Source organism: Saimiri boliviensis, chromosome 19, assembly GCF_048565385.1.
Source record: "Saimiri boliviensis isolate mSaiBol1 chromosome 19, mSaiBol1.pri, whole genome shotgun sequence".
Classification (NCBI taxonomy): Eukaryota; Metazoa; Chordata; class Mammalia; order Primates; family Cebidae; genus Saimiri; species Saimiri boliviensis.
Window position 1 is genome coordinate 16,365,998 of NC_133467.1, and position 17,571 is coordinate 16,383,568.

Sequence of the window (17,571 nt, forward strand, 5' to 3'; positions counted from 1 at the left end):
CTAGTATTTGCTAGCACAACAGGGGAACTATAGTCAATAATAATTTAATTGTACATTTAAAAATAACTAAAAGATCATAACTGGATTGTTTGTAACACAAAGGATAAATGCTTGAGGGGATGGATACACAATTTTCCGAGATGTGATTATTGTACATTATATACCTGTACCGAAATATCTCATCTTTTTACTCCATAATATATACACCTACTATGTACCCATAAAAATTAAAAATAAAAAAAAAACTAAAAAGAAAAAAGGTAATACCTGTTAACATTTTGATATATTTACTTCCATCATTTTTCCATGCATATATAGTAAAAAGAAAATAAACCTGCATATGTAATTGTTTATTTCTCTTCTTCTTTTTAACTTTTTTTGAGACAGTCTCGCTTTGTCACCCAGGCTGGAGTGCAGTGGTGCAATGTCTGCTCACTGCAACGTCTGCCTCCCGGGTTCAAGTGATTCCCCTGCCTCAGTCTCCTGAGCAGGTGGGACTATAGGTGCTTACCACCACTCCCGGCTAATTTTTGCATTTTTAGTAGAGATGGGATTTTGCCGTATTGGCTAGGCTGGTCTCAAAATCCTGACCTTGTGTTCTGCCTGCCTCGGCCTCCCAAAGTGCTGGGATTACAGGCGTGAGCCACAGTGCCCGGCCATATTTCTTTTCTTAAACTTAAGATGATATGGCTTTAAATATGCTCCAGTAGCACCATTTAAAAAATAGTTACACAATATTGCATCATATCAATGTATCATATTTTATTTGGCTATTCTACTATTATTGAGTATTTAGACTGTTTACAATTTTGTCAACCATTATAAATTAAGCCATTTATACATCTTATTACATAAGTCTTTCCTGATCTTTTAAATTTTTTAGTATGTATTCCTAGAAGTGGAATTATTGGGTATATAAAGGGTATGCACTTTTAAAAGGTTTTTTACATATACACCAAATTAATTTCTAGGAAATTTGTTTACAAAGATCCCTGCTGTTAAACCTAAGGCTTGCCTATTAATATTAAATACAAATGCTCCTTGACTGCAATGTTTATATCCCAATAAACCCATCATTAAATAAAAAATATCATATGTTGAAAATGTATTTGATACACCAAACCCAACATCATAACTTAGCCTAGCTTACCTTAAAAGTGCTCAGAACCTTTACCTTAACTTACAAAATCATCTAACCCAGAGCCTGTTTTATAATAGGGTACTAAATATCTCATGTGATTTATTGAATATGTTATTGAAAGTGAAAAACAGAATGGTTGTCTGGGTACTTGAAGTACAGTTTCTACCAAATGTGTATTGATTTCACACCACTGTAAAGTCAAAAACTCATAAAGAAGGGACTGTCCGTACTTTAAACAGATGAAGATTGATTTCTAGCTTAATTTTGAAGTTAAGATTATACTTTACAAAATTCATATAAATTTAAGTATTTGGATAGATGATTAAAATAAATTTGAATCAATTTAATTCAAAAATTAAAATATAAAAAAAAATAACTGGGAAATGATGCTGCCACCTCCCCCAGTCACCCAATTTCTCCGAAATATCCAGAAAAATTTTATGCATATATTGTTATTTTCTCTTCCTTTAAATTAGCCTAGTATATACCATTTCTGTACCTTCCCTTTTTCATTTTACAAAATATCTCAGAAAACACGTTTATTAGGGTTGCCAAACATTTTCCATAAGTGCACAGACGTAAAAACCATAAAATGTAAGCATTTTACATTTTGCAGGCCACAGTCTATTACAGCTACTCAGCTCTGCCCTTATAATATGAAAGCAGCCACAGAAAATACATAAATGAATGGGTATGGCCATGTTTTCATAAATTCGTTTATGGTCATAGAAATTTGAATTACCATATAACTTTAATGCATAATGAAAGTTATTTATTTTTATTTTTTCCAATCACTTAAAAAGGTAAAAACTATTCTGAGGCTATGGGCTGTACCAAAATAGGCAGTGTGCTGGATTTGGCCTTTAGGCTCTATTTTGCTGACCACTGCTCTATAGCCTATGTACATACCTTTCTCATTATTTCTTATGTTGGCATAGTCTTCCACTGATAAATTATAATTAATTTAACTAAACCCCCTATAGCTTGACATTAAGAGTACTTCTAATCTTTTGCAATTACAATGTTGAAATGAATAATCACTGTCATTTTGCCCAGTATGAGAGAATATATGTAAGATAAATTTCTAGACGAAGAAGTGTTGGGTCAAAGGATATGATTTGTAATTTTGATAGCTATTGACAAATTACCTTTTAGAGGTTATGCCAATTCACTCTACCGGCAATGCAAAAAAAGTGGCTATTTTCCTACATTCACACCACAGTGTGTTTCAAACTCTTTGGTAAGTGCGAATCTGAGAAGTGAATAAAGGCTGAGCATGGTGGCTCACACCTGTAACTCCAGCACTTTGTGAGGCCAAGGCGGGCGGATCACTTGAGGTCAGGAGTTTGAGACCAGCCTGGACGACATGGAGAAACCCTGTCTCTACAAAAAATACAAAAATTAGCCAGACGTGGTGGCATAGCTTGTAGTACCGGTTACTCGGGAGGGTGAGGAACGAGAATCGCTTGAACCTGGGAAGTGGAGGTTGCAGTGAGCTGAGATCATGGCATGGTACTCCAGCGTGGGTGACAGAGAGATCTTGTCTTGAAATAAAAAATTATCGGCTAATTTAAAATGTTTTATAGATATGGGGTCTTGCTGGGTCGCCAGGGCTGGTCTCAAACTCCTGGGCCCCAGTGAGCCTCCACCTCCCAAAGTGTAGGGATTACAAGTGTGAGCCACGGTGCTGGGCCTGAATTTCTTATTGAAATGAATATGTTCAATTCAATCCAATGCAATTCGAAATGAATTCAATGAAGTTGAATATTTTTTAATCTGTGAATTTGTCATAGTTTTTCTGCATTTTTCTATTGAGTCTTTGATCCTCACCTATTGATTCGTTGGAGCTCTTTATGTTTTTAGGGCTTTCTATGTAAAATCATAAGTTTCTGGGCGTCATAGTTAGAAAGGCTTTTCCTACTTCAAAATTAATTCATAAAAATGACGTTGAAGTACTTTTGGTATTAATTTTTACATTTAAATATTTAATTTCTTGTTTTTTGTATCTTTGCTTTTATTTTTTATTGACAAAAACTGTATATATTTATGGTATATGAATATACCATATATTCCTATGAATATACCATGTATTTTCTCTCTTTATATATAAACACACACACACACACACACACACACACACACTGTGGAATGTCTAAATGGAGCTAGTTCACATATATATTACTTCACATATTTATCATGTTTTTTCCTAATGAGAACACTTAAAATCTCCTCTTTTAGTATTTTTCCAGTATACTATATGTTGGTATTTACCGTAGTCATGATATTCAAGTGCTATGAAACTTTTGCTAAATAGATGAGGCTAACCAGCAACCATGTCTGAGGGGAAGCTGATGAAATAGCACAGTGGATGTTGATAAGGTGAAGGCTGGTGAAGGCGACCTCATCAACTTCCTGGCTGTCCACGTTCCTGTGTGAGGCGCTAGGGTTTTCTGGAAGCCCAGCCTCAACTGCTCGGGAGGCAGCGGTGCGTAAGCATGGGGGCTTACGCATGTCATCAGTGGAAGGTGGGAAAGGCACTCTTGAATGTGCTGTTTTGGTTTTCAGGAAGCCTTGGAGTGGGCCATGAAGAACCACTTGTGGGGTCACGCCTTGTTCCTGTCCAGCAAGATGGACCCAAGGACCTACAGCTGGGTCATGAGTGGGTGAGTCGGGACTTAACAAAAGAGACCAGTGGGGCAGAGAGGCCTCCTTGCCAAAGATGGAAGATGAGGGTGTGGAGAAATGCCGGATGCATTGAGGAGCCTCCCACTCCAGGGATCGTTCCATGTTCTCTTTTCTGAGCTGGACACAGCATTTCTCTGTTTTAGACACAGATACATTCTTTCTACCTGCTAAATTGAATAAAAAGTTTTAGCAAAATTGGCCTGGGTCAGAGTTTCCAAAAATTAAGTAGGTTTTTTTTTTTTTTTTTAAATGGATGAGGGATTTTTATGCTGTCCAGGCTGGCCTTGAACACATAGCCTCACCTCCTCAAGTGCCAGGACAGCAGGCCTAGCCACCGTGGCTCCCGTAGAAATTAAGTCGGTTTTTACATTGCAGTAGCCTTCTCTCTTTGGGAGGGGCTGTTGTAGCTCGTTCCAATAATGAAGGGTAGGCGAGCACTCCAGTTTACCTGATAGAGCCTTGGGACTGAGGGTCTTTGATGTAAGCAGTTCCTACTGCTTATTCTTGGGATGACATTCTGAATACTGAGAGTAGGGCAGGGGTGTGGGGTAGCAGGGTCATGAGCTGTGGTGGGAAGAGGAGTTATAGGACTGGCAATTAGATCCAGAAGTCTGCATCGTTAGCAGTGGGAGGTGTTGAGACTGAAGGGGTGTGCTTAGTCAGAAATGACGCCAGCACACTGTGATCTGGCTGCCAGTGTGGACCAGGAAAAATGCCCAAACTAGGATGAGCTGGGGATGGAAGCAAGGGTCCGTAGCCAGGAGTTTGGAATAAGGACATGAAACAGAGTGAACAGAGCGAGAGAGCTGGGATCAGATGAAGGTGGCCGGTCTCGGTGTGCTGGAGGGAGAAGGGTTTCTGAATGCGTCCGTCAGGCTTCACCCAGCATATGGTGGGTGGGGTGAGGAACCGTCCTGTAAGGGGCAGACTTGGGTCAGACAACAAGAAAGATGCTAGCTCAAAGTGTTTAGCTTCTAGCGCTGGTTAAAGCTGTGAAGCTACCCTCTCAGCTTCATTTACATTTGAATTGGCCATAAATCCTGTTGGGCAGAGGTTGAATTAGAAGACACCACTTCTGCCAGGTATGGAGGCTCATGCCTATAATCCCAGCACTTTGGGAGCCCGAGGCAGGCGGATCACCTGAGGTAAGGAGTCCGAGACCAGCCTGGCCAAGATGGTGTAACCTCATTTCTACTAAAAATACAAATAGCAGCTGGGCGTGGTGGCAGGTGCCTGTAATCCCAGCCACTTAGGAGGCTGAGGCAGGAGAATTGCTTGAACCCGGGAGATGGAGGTTCCAGTGAGCAGAGGTCAGATCATTGCATTCCAGCCTGGGTGACAAGAGCAAGAGTCCATCTCAAAAAAAAAAAAAATGATACTTCCACATTAAGGTCAGTCAGGGGGCCTAATGGCGGCACCACCGCGGGGGCGCGTTCTGAATGACGGCCTCGGTTGAGTCTCATGATGGCTGCAGTCCTCAGTCTTCCTGCAGACTGGTGACACTGTGGTGCACTTTATTATCTTCTGAGACTGCAATGGTGAGGAACGCAGAAGTTGTGTTATGATACGTGCTCGGAGCTCCTGTGGCAAGGGTGCTGTTAAATAAAGGACGGTGTTCTGAGGATGATTTTCCTTCAGGCTTTGAAAAGGAACCTCCCACAGCCCCACATTGTAGCATACATCTCTGCTACAGATTTTTTTTTTTTTTTTGCCTTGGGCCATTGATTTTTGATGGAGCCCAGTGAACTGTGAAAAATACCTCTCACTGAGTGAGCTTAAATCTCAAATCAGCTGTAGAGCTTATTATATCCTTGTTAAGCATATCCCATGGTTTGTCATCAGCAGGATCATTTCTGGCCCCTGTTCCACGCCTCTTTGGTTACTGAAAATGGCTATTTAGTGCTTGTGAGCAAAAGCACTACAGACCCAGGCTCTTGATGAGCCAGAAAAACGGCACTAAGCGCTGTGGGCTTGGCGCGGAGGAGGGCTGCAGGGAGTGGGAGATCAGGGTGGCTGGGAATGGGGGGGCCCATGGAGAAGAGCTTCCAGATACACTGCCGCGGCTCTCCAGGGGCCTTTGAGATGTCAGCGGGTCATCTCAGTGATGGGAGAAGGCCTACGGAAATGGTAATTCCAGAGTTAGGCCATCAAGACCAAGGTGCAGAAAATACCCCCAACAATGAGATCTAGCTGGGGTGTGCGGGAGAGCGCAGACCTTGCCATCTCTTCTCAAAGGATGTGACAGAGGCACAGCAGAAAGCAAGGAGATGCTCACGTGCCTAAAGAAGCTGCCAAAATCTCATAGAATTCCGCGAGGCCCTGAGCCTCGTGGGCAGTGAGTTGAGAGGTTCCCTGGGCGGGGTCCTCACTGACCGTCCTTCTTCCCACAGCTTCACCAGCACGCTGGCGCTCAACGACCCACTGCAGACCCTCTTCCAGCTCATGTCGGGGAGGATTCCACAGGCAGCCACGGTACCCCATGACAGGATTCCTTTGCCACCCTGGCATCCTAAGGGCTTGAGGGGGTGGGGACTGCTCGGGAACGCAGCAATGGCTTTCAGGAAGAAACGTGATGCTAATATTAATAGTTCGTTAATCACTTACCGTGTGCCAGGCCCTGTGCTAAGTGCTTTGATGCGTCTTATTTGGTTTAATGCATGGAGGTAGGAGTTATTCTCTCTGCTTTGCAGATGTGGAAACTGAGCTGCAGAGGTGTAAAGTTACCCAAGATAAGAGATAGTGAGTAGTGGGGTCAGGATCTGTCTGGGTCTGTCTGACTCTGAAGACCTCGACCTTTCCAAAATGTCAAAGCTGCCTGCTGTGCCGTGAACGGCAAGAGGACCCGTGCTTATTCTGCAGGCTTCCCCTGGCAGTTCTGGAGGAAGTGCTTCCCACCACTGCACGCTGGCACTTCAGAGCTGGACATACCTGATCTCAGCCTTCTAGAGTTGATGTGGCTGAGAGTCTGAGCCAGCCTGGTAGCTTCCCCATCACAGGAGACTTGCTCTTTTGGCCCCAGTGTATTCCTTCCTTACCTTTGACGGCCAATCACTTTGCTAGGTGATGTCCTGGCGTTGACGGTTTGAATCGTTTCTTCTTGGGGCATATATAGCATGCCCTTTTAATATGTATGTTCATATGTTAGAGCTCAGGAACATTTTCTTGGATTATGTCCTTCAATACTTGTTTTGTTCCATTATTCTGGTTTCCTTTTCCATGGACACGTATTTCACATATATACACATATGAATTATACCTAGAATTTTTTATTTAATGATTTCTCTTCTTTTTTCCTGTTGCTTTCCTTCCCTCCCTCCCCTCTTCCCTTCTCTTCTCCTTCCTTCTCCTTCCTTCCCTCTTTCTCTCCCGTTCTCCCTTCCTCCCTCCCTCCCTCCCTACCCCGCTTTCATTCCCTCCTTTTTTTCTTCCTCTGTCACTATGTTTTTGCCAGTGTCTCTTGCTTTCATGCCCCTGTGTTTCTGTCTTTATTTCTTCAGTTTCCCCCTATTTCTTCCTGAGCTCTACACATTCCAGTCATCTCCTGTTATCCACCATCTATTTCCTGAGCTCTTATTACTCAGATTTACCCTCTTGCTTCATATAAGCAATTGTTTCATTGTTTTACTTAAATTCACGACAAAATGTTTGGTGACAATTTTTCATTGGTTTCATGGTGACATGTTTGTGGTGAATGTCCTCGCTCCTATTTCTCAAGTTACCTTCCTCCTTCTGTCTTACGGTGTATTTACACACATTCTGTGCTGGTTTTCTCATATTACGTGCCTTTAAAGGAGTTGAATCTTTCCTGGGTATATATTTCCAGTTATTTGTATTAGGTTTGTGCAGAGGACGAACCAGGCCATATTCCAGGCCATCTGGCATTTTCTGCAGGACCCACAGTTTTCCATGTGTGCCTTTGCCCCGCAGCCAGTGGGGAGAGCTGTGGGGTACTCTCCCTCTTGTGTCCTCTCAGCTTTCCTGTGGAGGCACCTCTGTCCCATCTCCATTACTCTTGGCAGCTTCTTCTCGGATCTTGAGGCTTGGGTTTTTGGTGAATATTAGTTTTAATAAGAATCGACCTCACATTTTCCCTTTCTTGGTCCTTCTTATTGCTTGTGGCAAATTCCAAGAAAAGAGAAATGATTTTCATGCCCCATCATGAAACCAACCAGCTGCTTTGTAGCAAAGAGTGTGCCTCACAGTTCAGCAGAATGGCCTGTGCTCCACAGTGGAATGGCATTATGTCATGAAACACTAAATGCAGGAAATGATATCATTAGCTATGGTCCATTGGGTTTTTTGTAACAGTAGAGTTAGCTAAATTTCCCCTATTTTTAGGTGAGCAAACGGAGGAGCCAGAGGTGATGTGCCAATGCCGTATTTGATCTTAGGGAGTTTCCCAGAATTTTAGCATTTGCTAACGGGCTGGACTTCAGTTCCATGTGATGGATGGGGTGGTGAAAAATCACGGCAACTGGACAGCACAGACTTGTGTGGGTTTCACACAAGTTTAACCTAGACTCTGTACGCCTGTCTGCCAGCGAACTTGGCTTTGTTTCTTAATCTCACAGAGCATCAGTTTTGCATCTTTGTGGGGATTTTGGTGCCTAACCAATAGTTATTGTGAAAATTAAAGGAGAAAAAATGTCTGAACATATCAACCACCATGCTTGGCCCATTGCATTTTGGTGTGCGCTCTCTCTCTCTCTCTCTCATCTGCATCCCCCTGCACCTCCCCATTGATCTGATTTATAGTGATCTTTTTCAAATCACCAATGAGGAGACAGAATAATGACCTCTAAGTTTTTCTTTGTGTGTGTTTAGCCAGGGATTTCCTTCTCTTTTGCTGGTTTCTATAGATCCAGCAAGAAGGAGCTTGGCTTACATGTTAAAATGGGGGTCATGATAGTACTTAGCACATGTGATTGTTAGTAGGAGAAGTGCTTAGCACAGGATATGGCTCGTGGTTCAATGTGACACATGAAAACTGCCATTATTATTGTGATTTATCATCACCATCATTGTCATCATCCTCTTCACTCTGCATTGACCAGATCAACAAGGAGTGAGTGTAAAATTGAGTTGGATAAAGCATCTTTTATTCCCCAGGATAATTACAAAGACCAAGTAATTTTAACCTCCAAATATTAGTTATTATTGGAAGGTAGACGGGTGTGCAAATCATCTCTTTCCTTGGCTGAGCTTCCAGCAGTGTGTGTGCATGTGTCTGTATTTATATCTACATGTAATTGATTAAGTGCAAACGAAATGTGAAGCACCATGCAATGTGCTTTACACAACTATCTTATTTTATTATCAACAATAATCCTGTTAGGTAGAAATTATGATCTCTGTTTTAGGGATGAGAAAATGAAGGGTTCAGACATTAAGAAACCTGCTCAAGGTAAGTAAGCTAGTAAGATGCAAGACTCGAGTTGGGGCCTGTTGTTTCCATTACATTATATTGTTTCTTTATTGATATTTTCTGCCTTGAAATTCTTCTTCATTTAGTAGAACAGCCTTAGGGAGAGATGGTAGGGAAAACACCGCTTTTTGCGGGGCTTTGTACATTTCCACCACTCTGCCTACTCTCTGTTGCCCCCTGGTGGAATTCTGCTGCCTCTGCACTGTCCTAGTTGGGCCACTTGGCTTGATTTTCTTATTCCTAAAGGGGCAATAGGAACTAGACTTCATAGCGTTGCTTTGAAGACTAAATAAGAGGATGTGTGTGAATGGGCTTTGTAAAGCCAGAAAACATAAGCCATTTAGTAAGATATTAAGCAGGCCCGTGTTCCCCTGACATCTGTGACAGGCTGTGGCCTCTCGTACTTATGAGCCAAGGATATTTGATCTTCCTTCTCCCACTGAAGTATCAGGGTTTTTCTGAGTTTTGTCTCTAGCTACTTGAGGGCCAGGCACTGGGGAGAAATGTGAAAAACAGTAAGTGAGCAATGCCATTTTATTTATCCATTTTCCAGTATCCCTGCGAATGTATGTATGCATGCATGTATATGTATCTATCTGTGTTCTGCTGAAAGTTTTGCTTTGTTAAAGATGAGAACTCGGAATCAATGAAAGGCAGCCTTGCAGGTGGTAGAGTGGGCGTTCTCTGACCACTTCTGAACCAGGAAATAGACAACCTTCTTCTTTATGTACGTTTTGGCCGTTCCTAAATGATTGTACATTGAAGTTATTTTTCTGCTGCTTTTCAGTGTTGTGGAGAAAAGCAGTGGGGAGACTGGAGGCCTCACTTGGCTGTGATTCTGTCAAATCAGGCTGGGGACCCGGAGCTGTATCAGCGTGCAATTATCACCATGGGGGACACCCTGGGTAAGTGACACCAGCACTGTCCCTCTACTCTCCTCTGGAGGGTGACCAGGCCAGCTTTAAATATCCTGCCCTTAGAGTCTCAGATTCTGGGTCGTGCCAGAGTCTATGCCCCAGGCTTTTCCTGGACCCAGGAGCCTCCATGTTTTGGGAAAAGAAACTCCAGGGAAACACGTGTCCTCCTTGCCTCTCTGTTTCGTGGAGTTTCTTCTGTGAGTGAATGCAGGCCTGGCCCCTGAGACTTGGTGTTTTGCTGTGGTGGGAGTCTCCTCTCGGCAGCTGATCTTCTAGCCTTGGGTCAGATTCCCTGTGGATGGAGTTAACACATGGGACACCTTGCCTCCTGTTGCCGTAAATCTCTCAGTGACCCAGTTCAATCAGATAGAAAATTCTTTTTTGCCTGAACCACACTGGGTAACCCTGTAGTCTTGCTTTCCATCACCTCTCTGTGAATGTGGCCTTACAAACACTTAGGGGCTACTGAATGTTTCAGATCAGTGATTCTCAAATTTAGCCAAGAAGCAGAGCATCTAGAAACCATGGTGCTCCCCCATGGGGTTTTTAAAAATATTGCTCTGTTAAATAGCTATGGGTAAGGCTGTGCCAAGTCAGATGGAGGCCATGCGGCACCCTGAGTGGAAGGGAGCTAATGTTTGTCGAGCCCTTCTTGGGGGCCAGGCACTGTGCTAGGTATTGTATCTAGTTGAATTAACTCAATTTTGAGGCAGTGGAGAACGTATGGGGGAACATTTCAAAACTGGGAACATGTCAGTAATGAATGTGATTTTTATGTTTGACTTTAGCAGGGAAAGCAAGGGTGCCCCAGGAAGCCTAGTTTTAGAACGGCCACTCCCAGTTGGCTCCTTCCTCGCTCAGGTGCAGGCATTTCATTTTTCACCCTCAGGAAAGACTAAAATGTTTAGAGAATTCCTCATCAAAAATCCTTTAGGGAGAAGGGGAAAATCGTGCCTTCTCCTGGCTGAAGAGAAATGTAACATCTGAGGCCAAACGGGCTGGCGGGAGAAGGAGTGGGGTGTGGGGGCCTGTGACGCATGCTGTGAAAGGCTCATTCATTTATACCCCCGTGGCGTCTCCCCTCAGACCCCCGAGGCCACTCTTGCATCTCTCTCCTATCCACCCGGAAGAGGCGTCCCCACACGGTGTGCTCTGTGACTGGGTCTTGTTCTCTTCCTCCCACAGCTGGGAAGGGGCTTGTGGAGGCAGCTCACTTCTGCTACCTCGTGGCTCATGTGCCCTTCGGCCACTACACCGTGAAGACTGACCATCTGGTCTTGCTGGGCAGCAGCCACAGGTGTGTGACCTGGGTAAAGGAAATGGGAAGGACGTTTTCCACAGGATTGTTTTAGCCCAGGTTGGGTTTTACGGATGCGTTTTTCATTTTCTCATGTGAATTTCAGCTACCGCTGGCCCCCTTATCTGGGATTGTTATCTGTGCAGGTCTGTGCAAGGAGATGCCCCGTGGGCCCCACGTTACAGCATCAGCAGAGGCCTCAGGCCCCAGGTCCTGCTCTGAAAAGAGGTGGGCTGATGCCTTTGTGTTGTATTGTGCCCTTTGCCCACTGGGTGGCATCATGGCTCCACAAGCTGACTTTGTTCCTTTTTAAAAAAAACACAAAACCCCAATGTTTTATGTGTGGAAGCCCTGGGCCTGTTCTGAGAGCCCACCCCGGGGCAAAACTGCAGAGTGGGAGAAGTTCATGTTTAGTCCCTCTTTGGGGCCCTAGCGTCCCTACAAATAGCTACGGGTGAGGACTTAGTGTCCCTCTGGTGACATTGTGGCCACAGCATTAGGCTTTTCCCGCAGGACGCCCTGGATCAGCTCTCACGGCAATGAATGCAGGGACCGCACGATTTGCTCCCCAGCGCTCGTCCCTGTTCTGTGTCTCTCCACCCCCTCCCCATATGAGTTAAGATTCACTAAGCTCTTATGTTGTGCCAGGCGTTTTCTTTGCCCTATTTCCTTTAATTGTTACATATCTACCCTATGAAGAAGTGAAGTAATCTTCACTTTCGGAGGCGGAAAACCAAGGCACAGGGAGGTGAAATAACCCGTCTAAGATGGTACAGCCAGGGTGTGGCTGAGTTGGACTCAGAATCCAGGCAGTCAGGCTGCAAAGCGACTCCCCACCGCTGCTTTTTTTTTTTTTTTAATTGAGATGGAGCCTCGCTCTGTCCCCAGGCTGGAGTGCAGTGGTACCATCTTGACTCACTACAACCTCCACCTCCCGGGTTCAAGCGATTCTCCTGCTCAGCCCCGAGGAATAACCTGGGGATTTTGAACACCATGGCAAGCTGTTGACGAGAGAGATTTTGGGTCACATGAGACTTTTGTGCCCCCCACCACCTACCCCGACCAGATCACATTCACTCCGTCCTCATCCTCACTGGTGGAATGAATATCCAGGGTACGGACGCAGGTCTGATTTCTGGCTCAGCTGTGCTTGTCTACTCTGCCACGCCTTTTGGTCTCAGTGCTCCTGGAGTGTTACCTGGCTCCCCTCTTTTGTGTGAATTTGCTCCAACTAGGGGTGCCCTTCCCAGATGCACGGCAGGCTTCATGGGCATGGGGGTCAGCTCTCTGTGTGTTTAAGAGGAGGGCCCAGTGCCCTTCAAGGTAGCCTGCCTTGCTGAGTTACCCTTCAACAAGAAGGCAGGCAGCACCCTCTTTCCACAGCCTCCGCCTCCTAGTGCCTCCTCTCCTGTCGAGTCCTGTTTTGTTCCTTTCTCAGCCTCACGGAGGGAGAGGAAGAGGAGGTGAAACACTCACTCTGGGAGCCCAGAGTCTCTTTCTTCTCTTGAAGCCACCACAGGGATCAGCCCAGGCTGGAAACTCTCCCATGAAAGGCTGCAGCTGGTGTTTGGCTATCCACTAGGATTGAACTCCCGCGGCCCCCACTCCTCAATCTCTTTTATTGTTATTCCCTGGTTTTAGTCAGGAGTTTTTGAAATTTGCAACAACGGAGGCGATCCAGAGGACGGAAATCTTCGAGTACTGTCAGATGCTGGGCCGCCCCAAATCCTTCATCCCTTCTCTCCAGGTAACTGAGCCCAGATGAGGCCACCGTCACTGTGTCAGGCAGCTGCAGGAAGCTGTATTTCCAGCTTTGCTTTTTGGCACTTAGTACCTGGGGCTAAGTTATCTACTGAACTTTTCCTCATTAGCCTAAGCGTGGGAGGGTGTAGGATTTCTTTTTATGTCCCCTAAAATTCTGCATTTTCTAACATGAAGGCAAAACCTTGCAGAGGCCTCTCTGCTGGAGGCTCCTGCCTCACCGCCGACATTTGGACGTCCTGCCTGCCACCCAGGCCCACACCTCACTCCCGCTGTCAGCTCCCTCGCCCTGTCTCTCCAGAAGCAATCCCTTCTTCTCAGTCTCTGCAGCTGTCCTGCCCTGCCGGAGGGAGTGGGAGTGCAGGCCCAGCCCAGTGGCTGCTCCGCCTCCCTCTGCTTCCCGCTCCTTCTTGGCCTCTTTTGAACTCCTCTGCCCCCTACCTCTGGACATCCCTCTGTGTTCAGCCCTGGCCCTCACCCTTCTTTGCCCCTCCCAGGGTTTCAGCTATACGGGTGGTGTCCACACTGCGGCATCTGCCCTCTCTTCTCAATGTCTCTACATGATGCCGTTGTCACCTTCGTAAAGACCAGTGCTGACATCATGTCCTCCTCCGTCTAAGTCCTCCGTGAGCTCTGACGTCCGGCACCATCCCTTCCTCCATGCAGGTTCCCTGGGCCACGCTCACAAGTGTGACTGAGATTGTAGCCCTCAGTGGTCTCAGCTGTAAAAGGGGATGAGAGTGGTGCCTTGTCGTGGAGCTGGCATGAAATTGAGTTAGTTTCTCTAATGCATGAGAACAGCGCCTGGCACACGGCAACTGCTCTCAGCATTGAGGTCATGGCGGGCACAGTGTGGCTCCCACGGCTGCACCCAGGGCCCCCCACTGACACTGAGCTCACACTGCCTTGTGTTTTCTTGCCTTTCATGCACAGGTACCTTATCTTCCTGCCTTAATTATCTTCTTTAGGCAGAGACCTTTGCCAGCAATTCCTCGTTTCTCCTTCAGTGCTTGGTGTTGAGGGTGCACGCAGCGGCAGCAACAACAATAATTACAACATGCACACACAGCACAAAGCCTTGAAAGGGAATTCCTGTGTCATAGAGAAATGGGCCAGTTAGCATCGTCTCTTATTATTTTGACTGTAAGTTTCAGGATACATTTGCAGAATGTGCAGGTTTGTTACACAGGTCTATGTGTGTCATGGTGGTTTGCTGCACCTATTAATCTATCATCTAGGTTTTAAACCCACATGCATTAAGGCATTTGTCCTAAAGCATCTTCTCTTCTTTAAGGGCTTTGCCAAAGACCCGCCTTTTCCAGCAAAAGCTTGCTCAGTGTGTTGGTCCTCAACTAGCTCTGTGGTCTGTTTTTCTTTCCCTTCTTTATTCATCCCAGTGCTTGGCTCTTTTGATGCTGCTTCACGCTGATAGTAATGAGATTAACTTGTTTTACTGAATGTGTCTACGTGCCCAGCATTGTGGCATTGACACTGCTTGTGTATTATTTCAAATCCTGTGAGGTCAGCCTGATTAACCCTCTTTTACCAAAGAGAAAACAGAGGTCCAGAGGTGTTATATGCTATCAGCTCACATCTCTTGCATGCTGTTTGTTCTCTGTACTTTACCTGAATTATCTCACCGAATCTTCATAACAACCAAGGGCACAGGTAGTGTTACTATTCCCATGTCATAGACAGGAAACTGAGGCACAGAGATGAGGTAACTAGCCCAATGTTTTCCACTTGGCATGGAGCTTGGATTTGAACTTGGGTCTTTCTGATACCAAAGCCCTCACACTTGATCCTGCCCTGCCACTCATGCTTCCACAAGAGCTTACTTTTCTCCATTAGCTTTATGCCCTTTGCACCAGGGTCTATTTTTGGTGCTTCTGCTGCTTCTTTTTTTTTTTTTTTTGAGATGGAGTCTCACCTGTCACCCAGGCTGGAGTGCAGTGGCACAATCTTGGCTCCCTGCACTCCGCCTCCCGGATTCAAGTGATTCTCCTACCTCAGCCTCCTGAGTAGCTGGGACTATAGGCATGCACCAACATGCCCAGCTAATTTTTAAATTTTTAGTAGAGACGGGGTTTCGTCATGTTGGTCGGGCTGGTCTCAAACTCCTGACCTCAAGTGATCCACCCTCCTTGGCCTCCCAAGTGCTGGGACGACAGGTGTGAGCCACGGTGGCAGCCTGTTTTTGCTGCTTTTAATGTCCCTCTTGTGCCTGGTCCTGTGCCTGTAGATCAGGCTTTCTGGAGATGTGGCCTACCCAATAAACAAGAACTCCGGTGCCCCTTACATGGTGACCGGGCCTAGGAAGGTTGAGCGGATGAGACTCCTGTCCTTTTCTCTGTAACGCTGGGACTGCAGGCTGGCTATGGAGTTGTGCCCACGCACAGATAAAATGCTCCAAATGGCACAAGCCTTTTGATATGTGGATGCCAGAGTTAGTGTAAGCTGGCAGTCAGCTGACTTCCAAGAAGTCTTATCTACATTTCTCTCTCTTTCCCTCCCTGCCTGGGTGGACTAGTCGCTGACTCTTTTCTCTTCACAGGTGTATAAGCTCCTTTATGCTTCCCGTCTGGCAGATTATGGCCTCGTGTCTCAGGCCTTGCATTACTGCGAAGCCATTGGTGCAGCTGTCTTGAGCAGGGGAGAGAGCAGCCACCCTGTGCTGTTGGTGGAACTCATCAAGGTGAGCCTCTCAAAGGGTTCCGTGCAGCTGTTTTATCTTCACTATTCAGAGAAAGCCATTGTAGAGCGGCTTAGACTCCACGTTTCATCTTCTTTGAACATGCCGTAAAGAGCCCACAGCCGGCTTTGACCATGTATGCATGCCCAGATGCGATAAGCAGAGGCCACACACAGCAGGAGGCTCTCTGGGCGGGCGGTGGTGGGACTGCAGACCGGAAGCTGTGTGTGTGCTACTCGAGAAATTCATTCCTGTGTCTGTTTTTCTGGTACGGTAAAACTACATGCTACAGTGAACCATTCTAATTATAAGACCTGGGCTTAGAAAATATATTTTAGTGATTAAAAGAGGAAATGATCCTTATTAAAATGCTTTTAAATGCGTGGAATATTTTATCACATGTGAGATACATTTAAAATAGAAAACAAAAACATACCAAGCTTTAGTTCCCAGGGAAGAAAACAACAATCAGACAAATGGTTGTTTCAATTAGTTGAAGAAAATCCCCCTAGCTAGAGAGTGGAAAAGCAGCCTGCCTTTACATTTTTGTTTTGCTTTAGATGAGGCCCAAGTGCTGGATTCTTTAACCTATAAAATTTGTGGTGGTGAGCCTCCCCAGACCCTGAAATTTCTGCCAACAGGTTGATGGTTGCAAGGAGCTCAGGGATCCAGAATGGATGATTAGAAAAGTTTGGGTAACTGAAACTTATTTATGGAATTAAATCATTAAAATACAAAGTTAAAAAAATGTAACATTAGCATCACCTGGGAGCTGGTTAGAAATGCACTCTCTTAGGCCCTGTCCAGATGTCTGGAATCAGAATTAGCTTTTTAACAGGTTTACAATTAGAAGTTTAACAAAATTCCCGTGTACACTTAAGTCTGAGAAACACTGTTACAGAGCAGACGGCTTTGCAGAGAAAGGAAGCTGACTTACTGTTTCTCCTCATATTTTATTTAGAATCTAACACCCAGGACGGGGTAATTATCTATTTGTTCTGCAATGTTGGGAGGATATCTGCTGAATTGGCTATTTTTTGGTGATTCTTTAGAATGTCATTTACAAGTAAGTTAAGGCTGTCTTTCTCCTTTTCCTTGGTTTTCTCTTCCCCATTGTCTTTCCATTTCTCTTCCCTCTCTTTCCTCTCCTCTGTCTTCCTTTCTGCCCTGAACCCATCTGGAAACCTGGCACAGCTAGCAGAGAAACTGAAGCTGTCAGATCCTCTGGTTTTAGAAAGACGCAGTGGCAACAGGGACCTGGAGCCAGACTGGCTAGTGCGACTTCGGAGGCAGCTGCAGGTGAGTGGGGTAGGAGGCAGGGCACTGGGGGTGGAGGGGGGGCGGTCGGCCTTCGTTTCCCTCTTCTCTCCCCTAGGCATGGAACAGGTAGGCACTGACATTACCAAGTCCCTGTTCCCCATGTCTCACCATGGCCTCTGCCATCACCCATGAGGCACAGTAGGTGTCTGGGGAGGGCGTGAGACTCTGAGCTTCCCTGCCGCTGCTTGTCCCCCGTATGAAGGCATTTTCCTATGTTCACATGTCACTCTTCCCAGTCACTCTTGCCACCCCTCCCTGGGACCCCAGAGAATATGTTTCATGACCATCAAAGCTTCCCCATCTCTGCTAGGAACAATGGATCACAGTGGACCA

At 45.5% G+C, this 17,571-nt stretch overlaps 1 protein-coding gene across 2 annotated transcripts in view; it reads left to right on the forward strand.

The window, feature by feature from the left end:
* Positions 1-17,571, forward strand: part of SEC16B (SEC16 homolog B, endoplasmic reticulum export factor) — a 40,985-nt gene that overhangs the window by 12,135 nt on the left and 11,279 nt on the right. For both annotated transcript variants that reach the window (XM_074389533.1, XM_074389534.1), the window contains exons 11-17: positions 3,711-3,804; positions 6,217-6,298; positions 10,039-10,156; positions 11,354-11,465; positions 13,107-13,212; positions 15,781-15,921; positions 17,113-17,217. In XM_074389533.1, the coding sequence (XP_074245634.1) occupies positions 3,711-3,804; positions 6,217-6,298; positions 10,039-10,156; positions 11,354-11,465; positions 13,107-13,212; positions 15,781-15,921; positions 17,113-17,217 (758 nt within the window). The remainder of the gene's footprint in view (positions 1-3,710; positions 3,805-6,216; positions 6,299-10,038; positions 10,157-11,353; positions 11,466-13,106; positions 13,213-15,780; positions 15,922-17,112; positions 17,218-17,571) is intronic.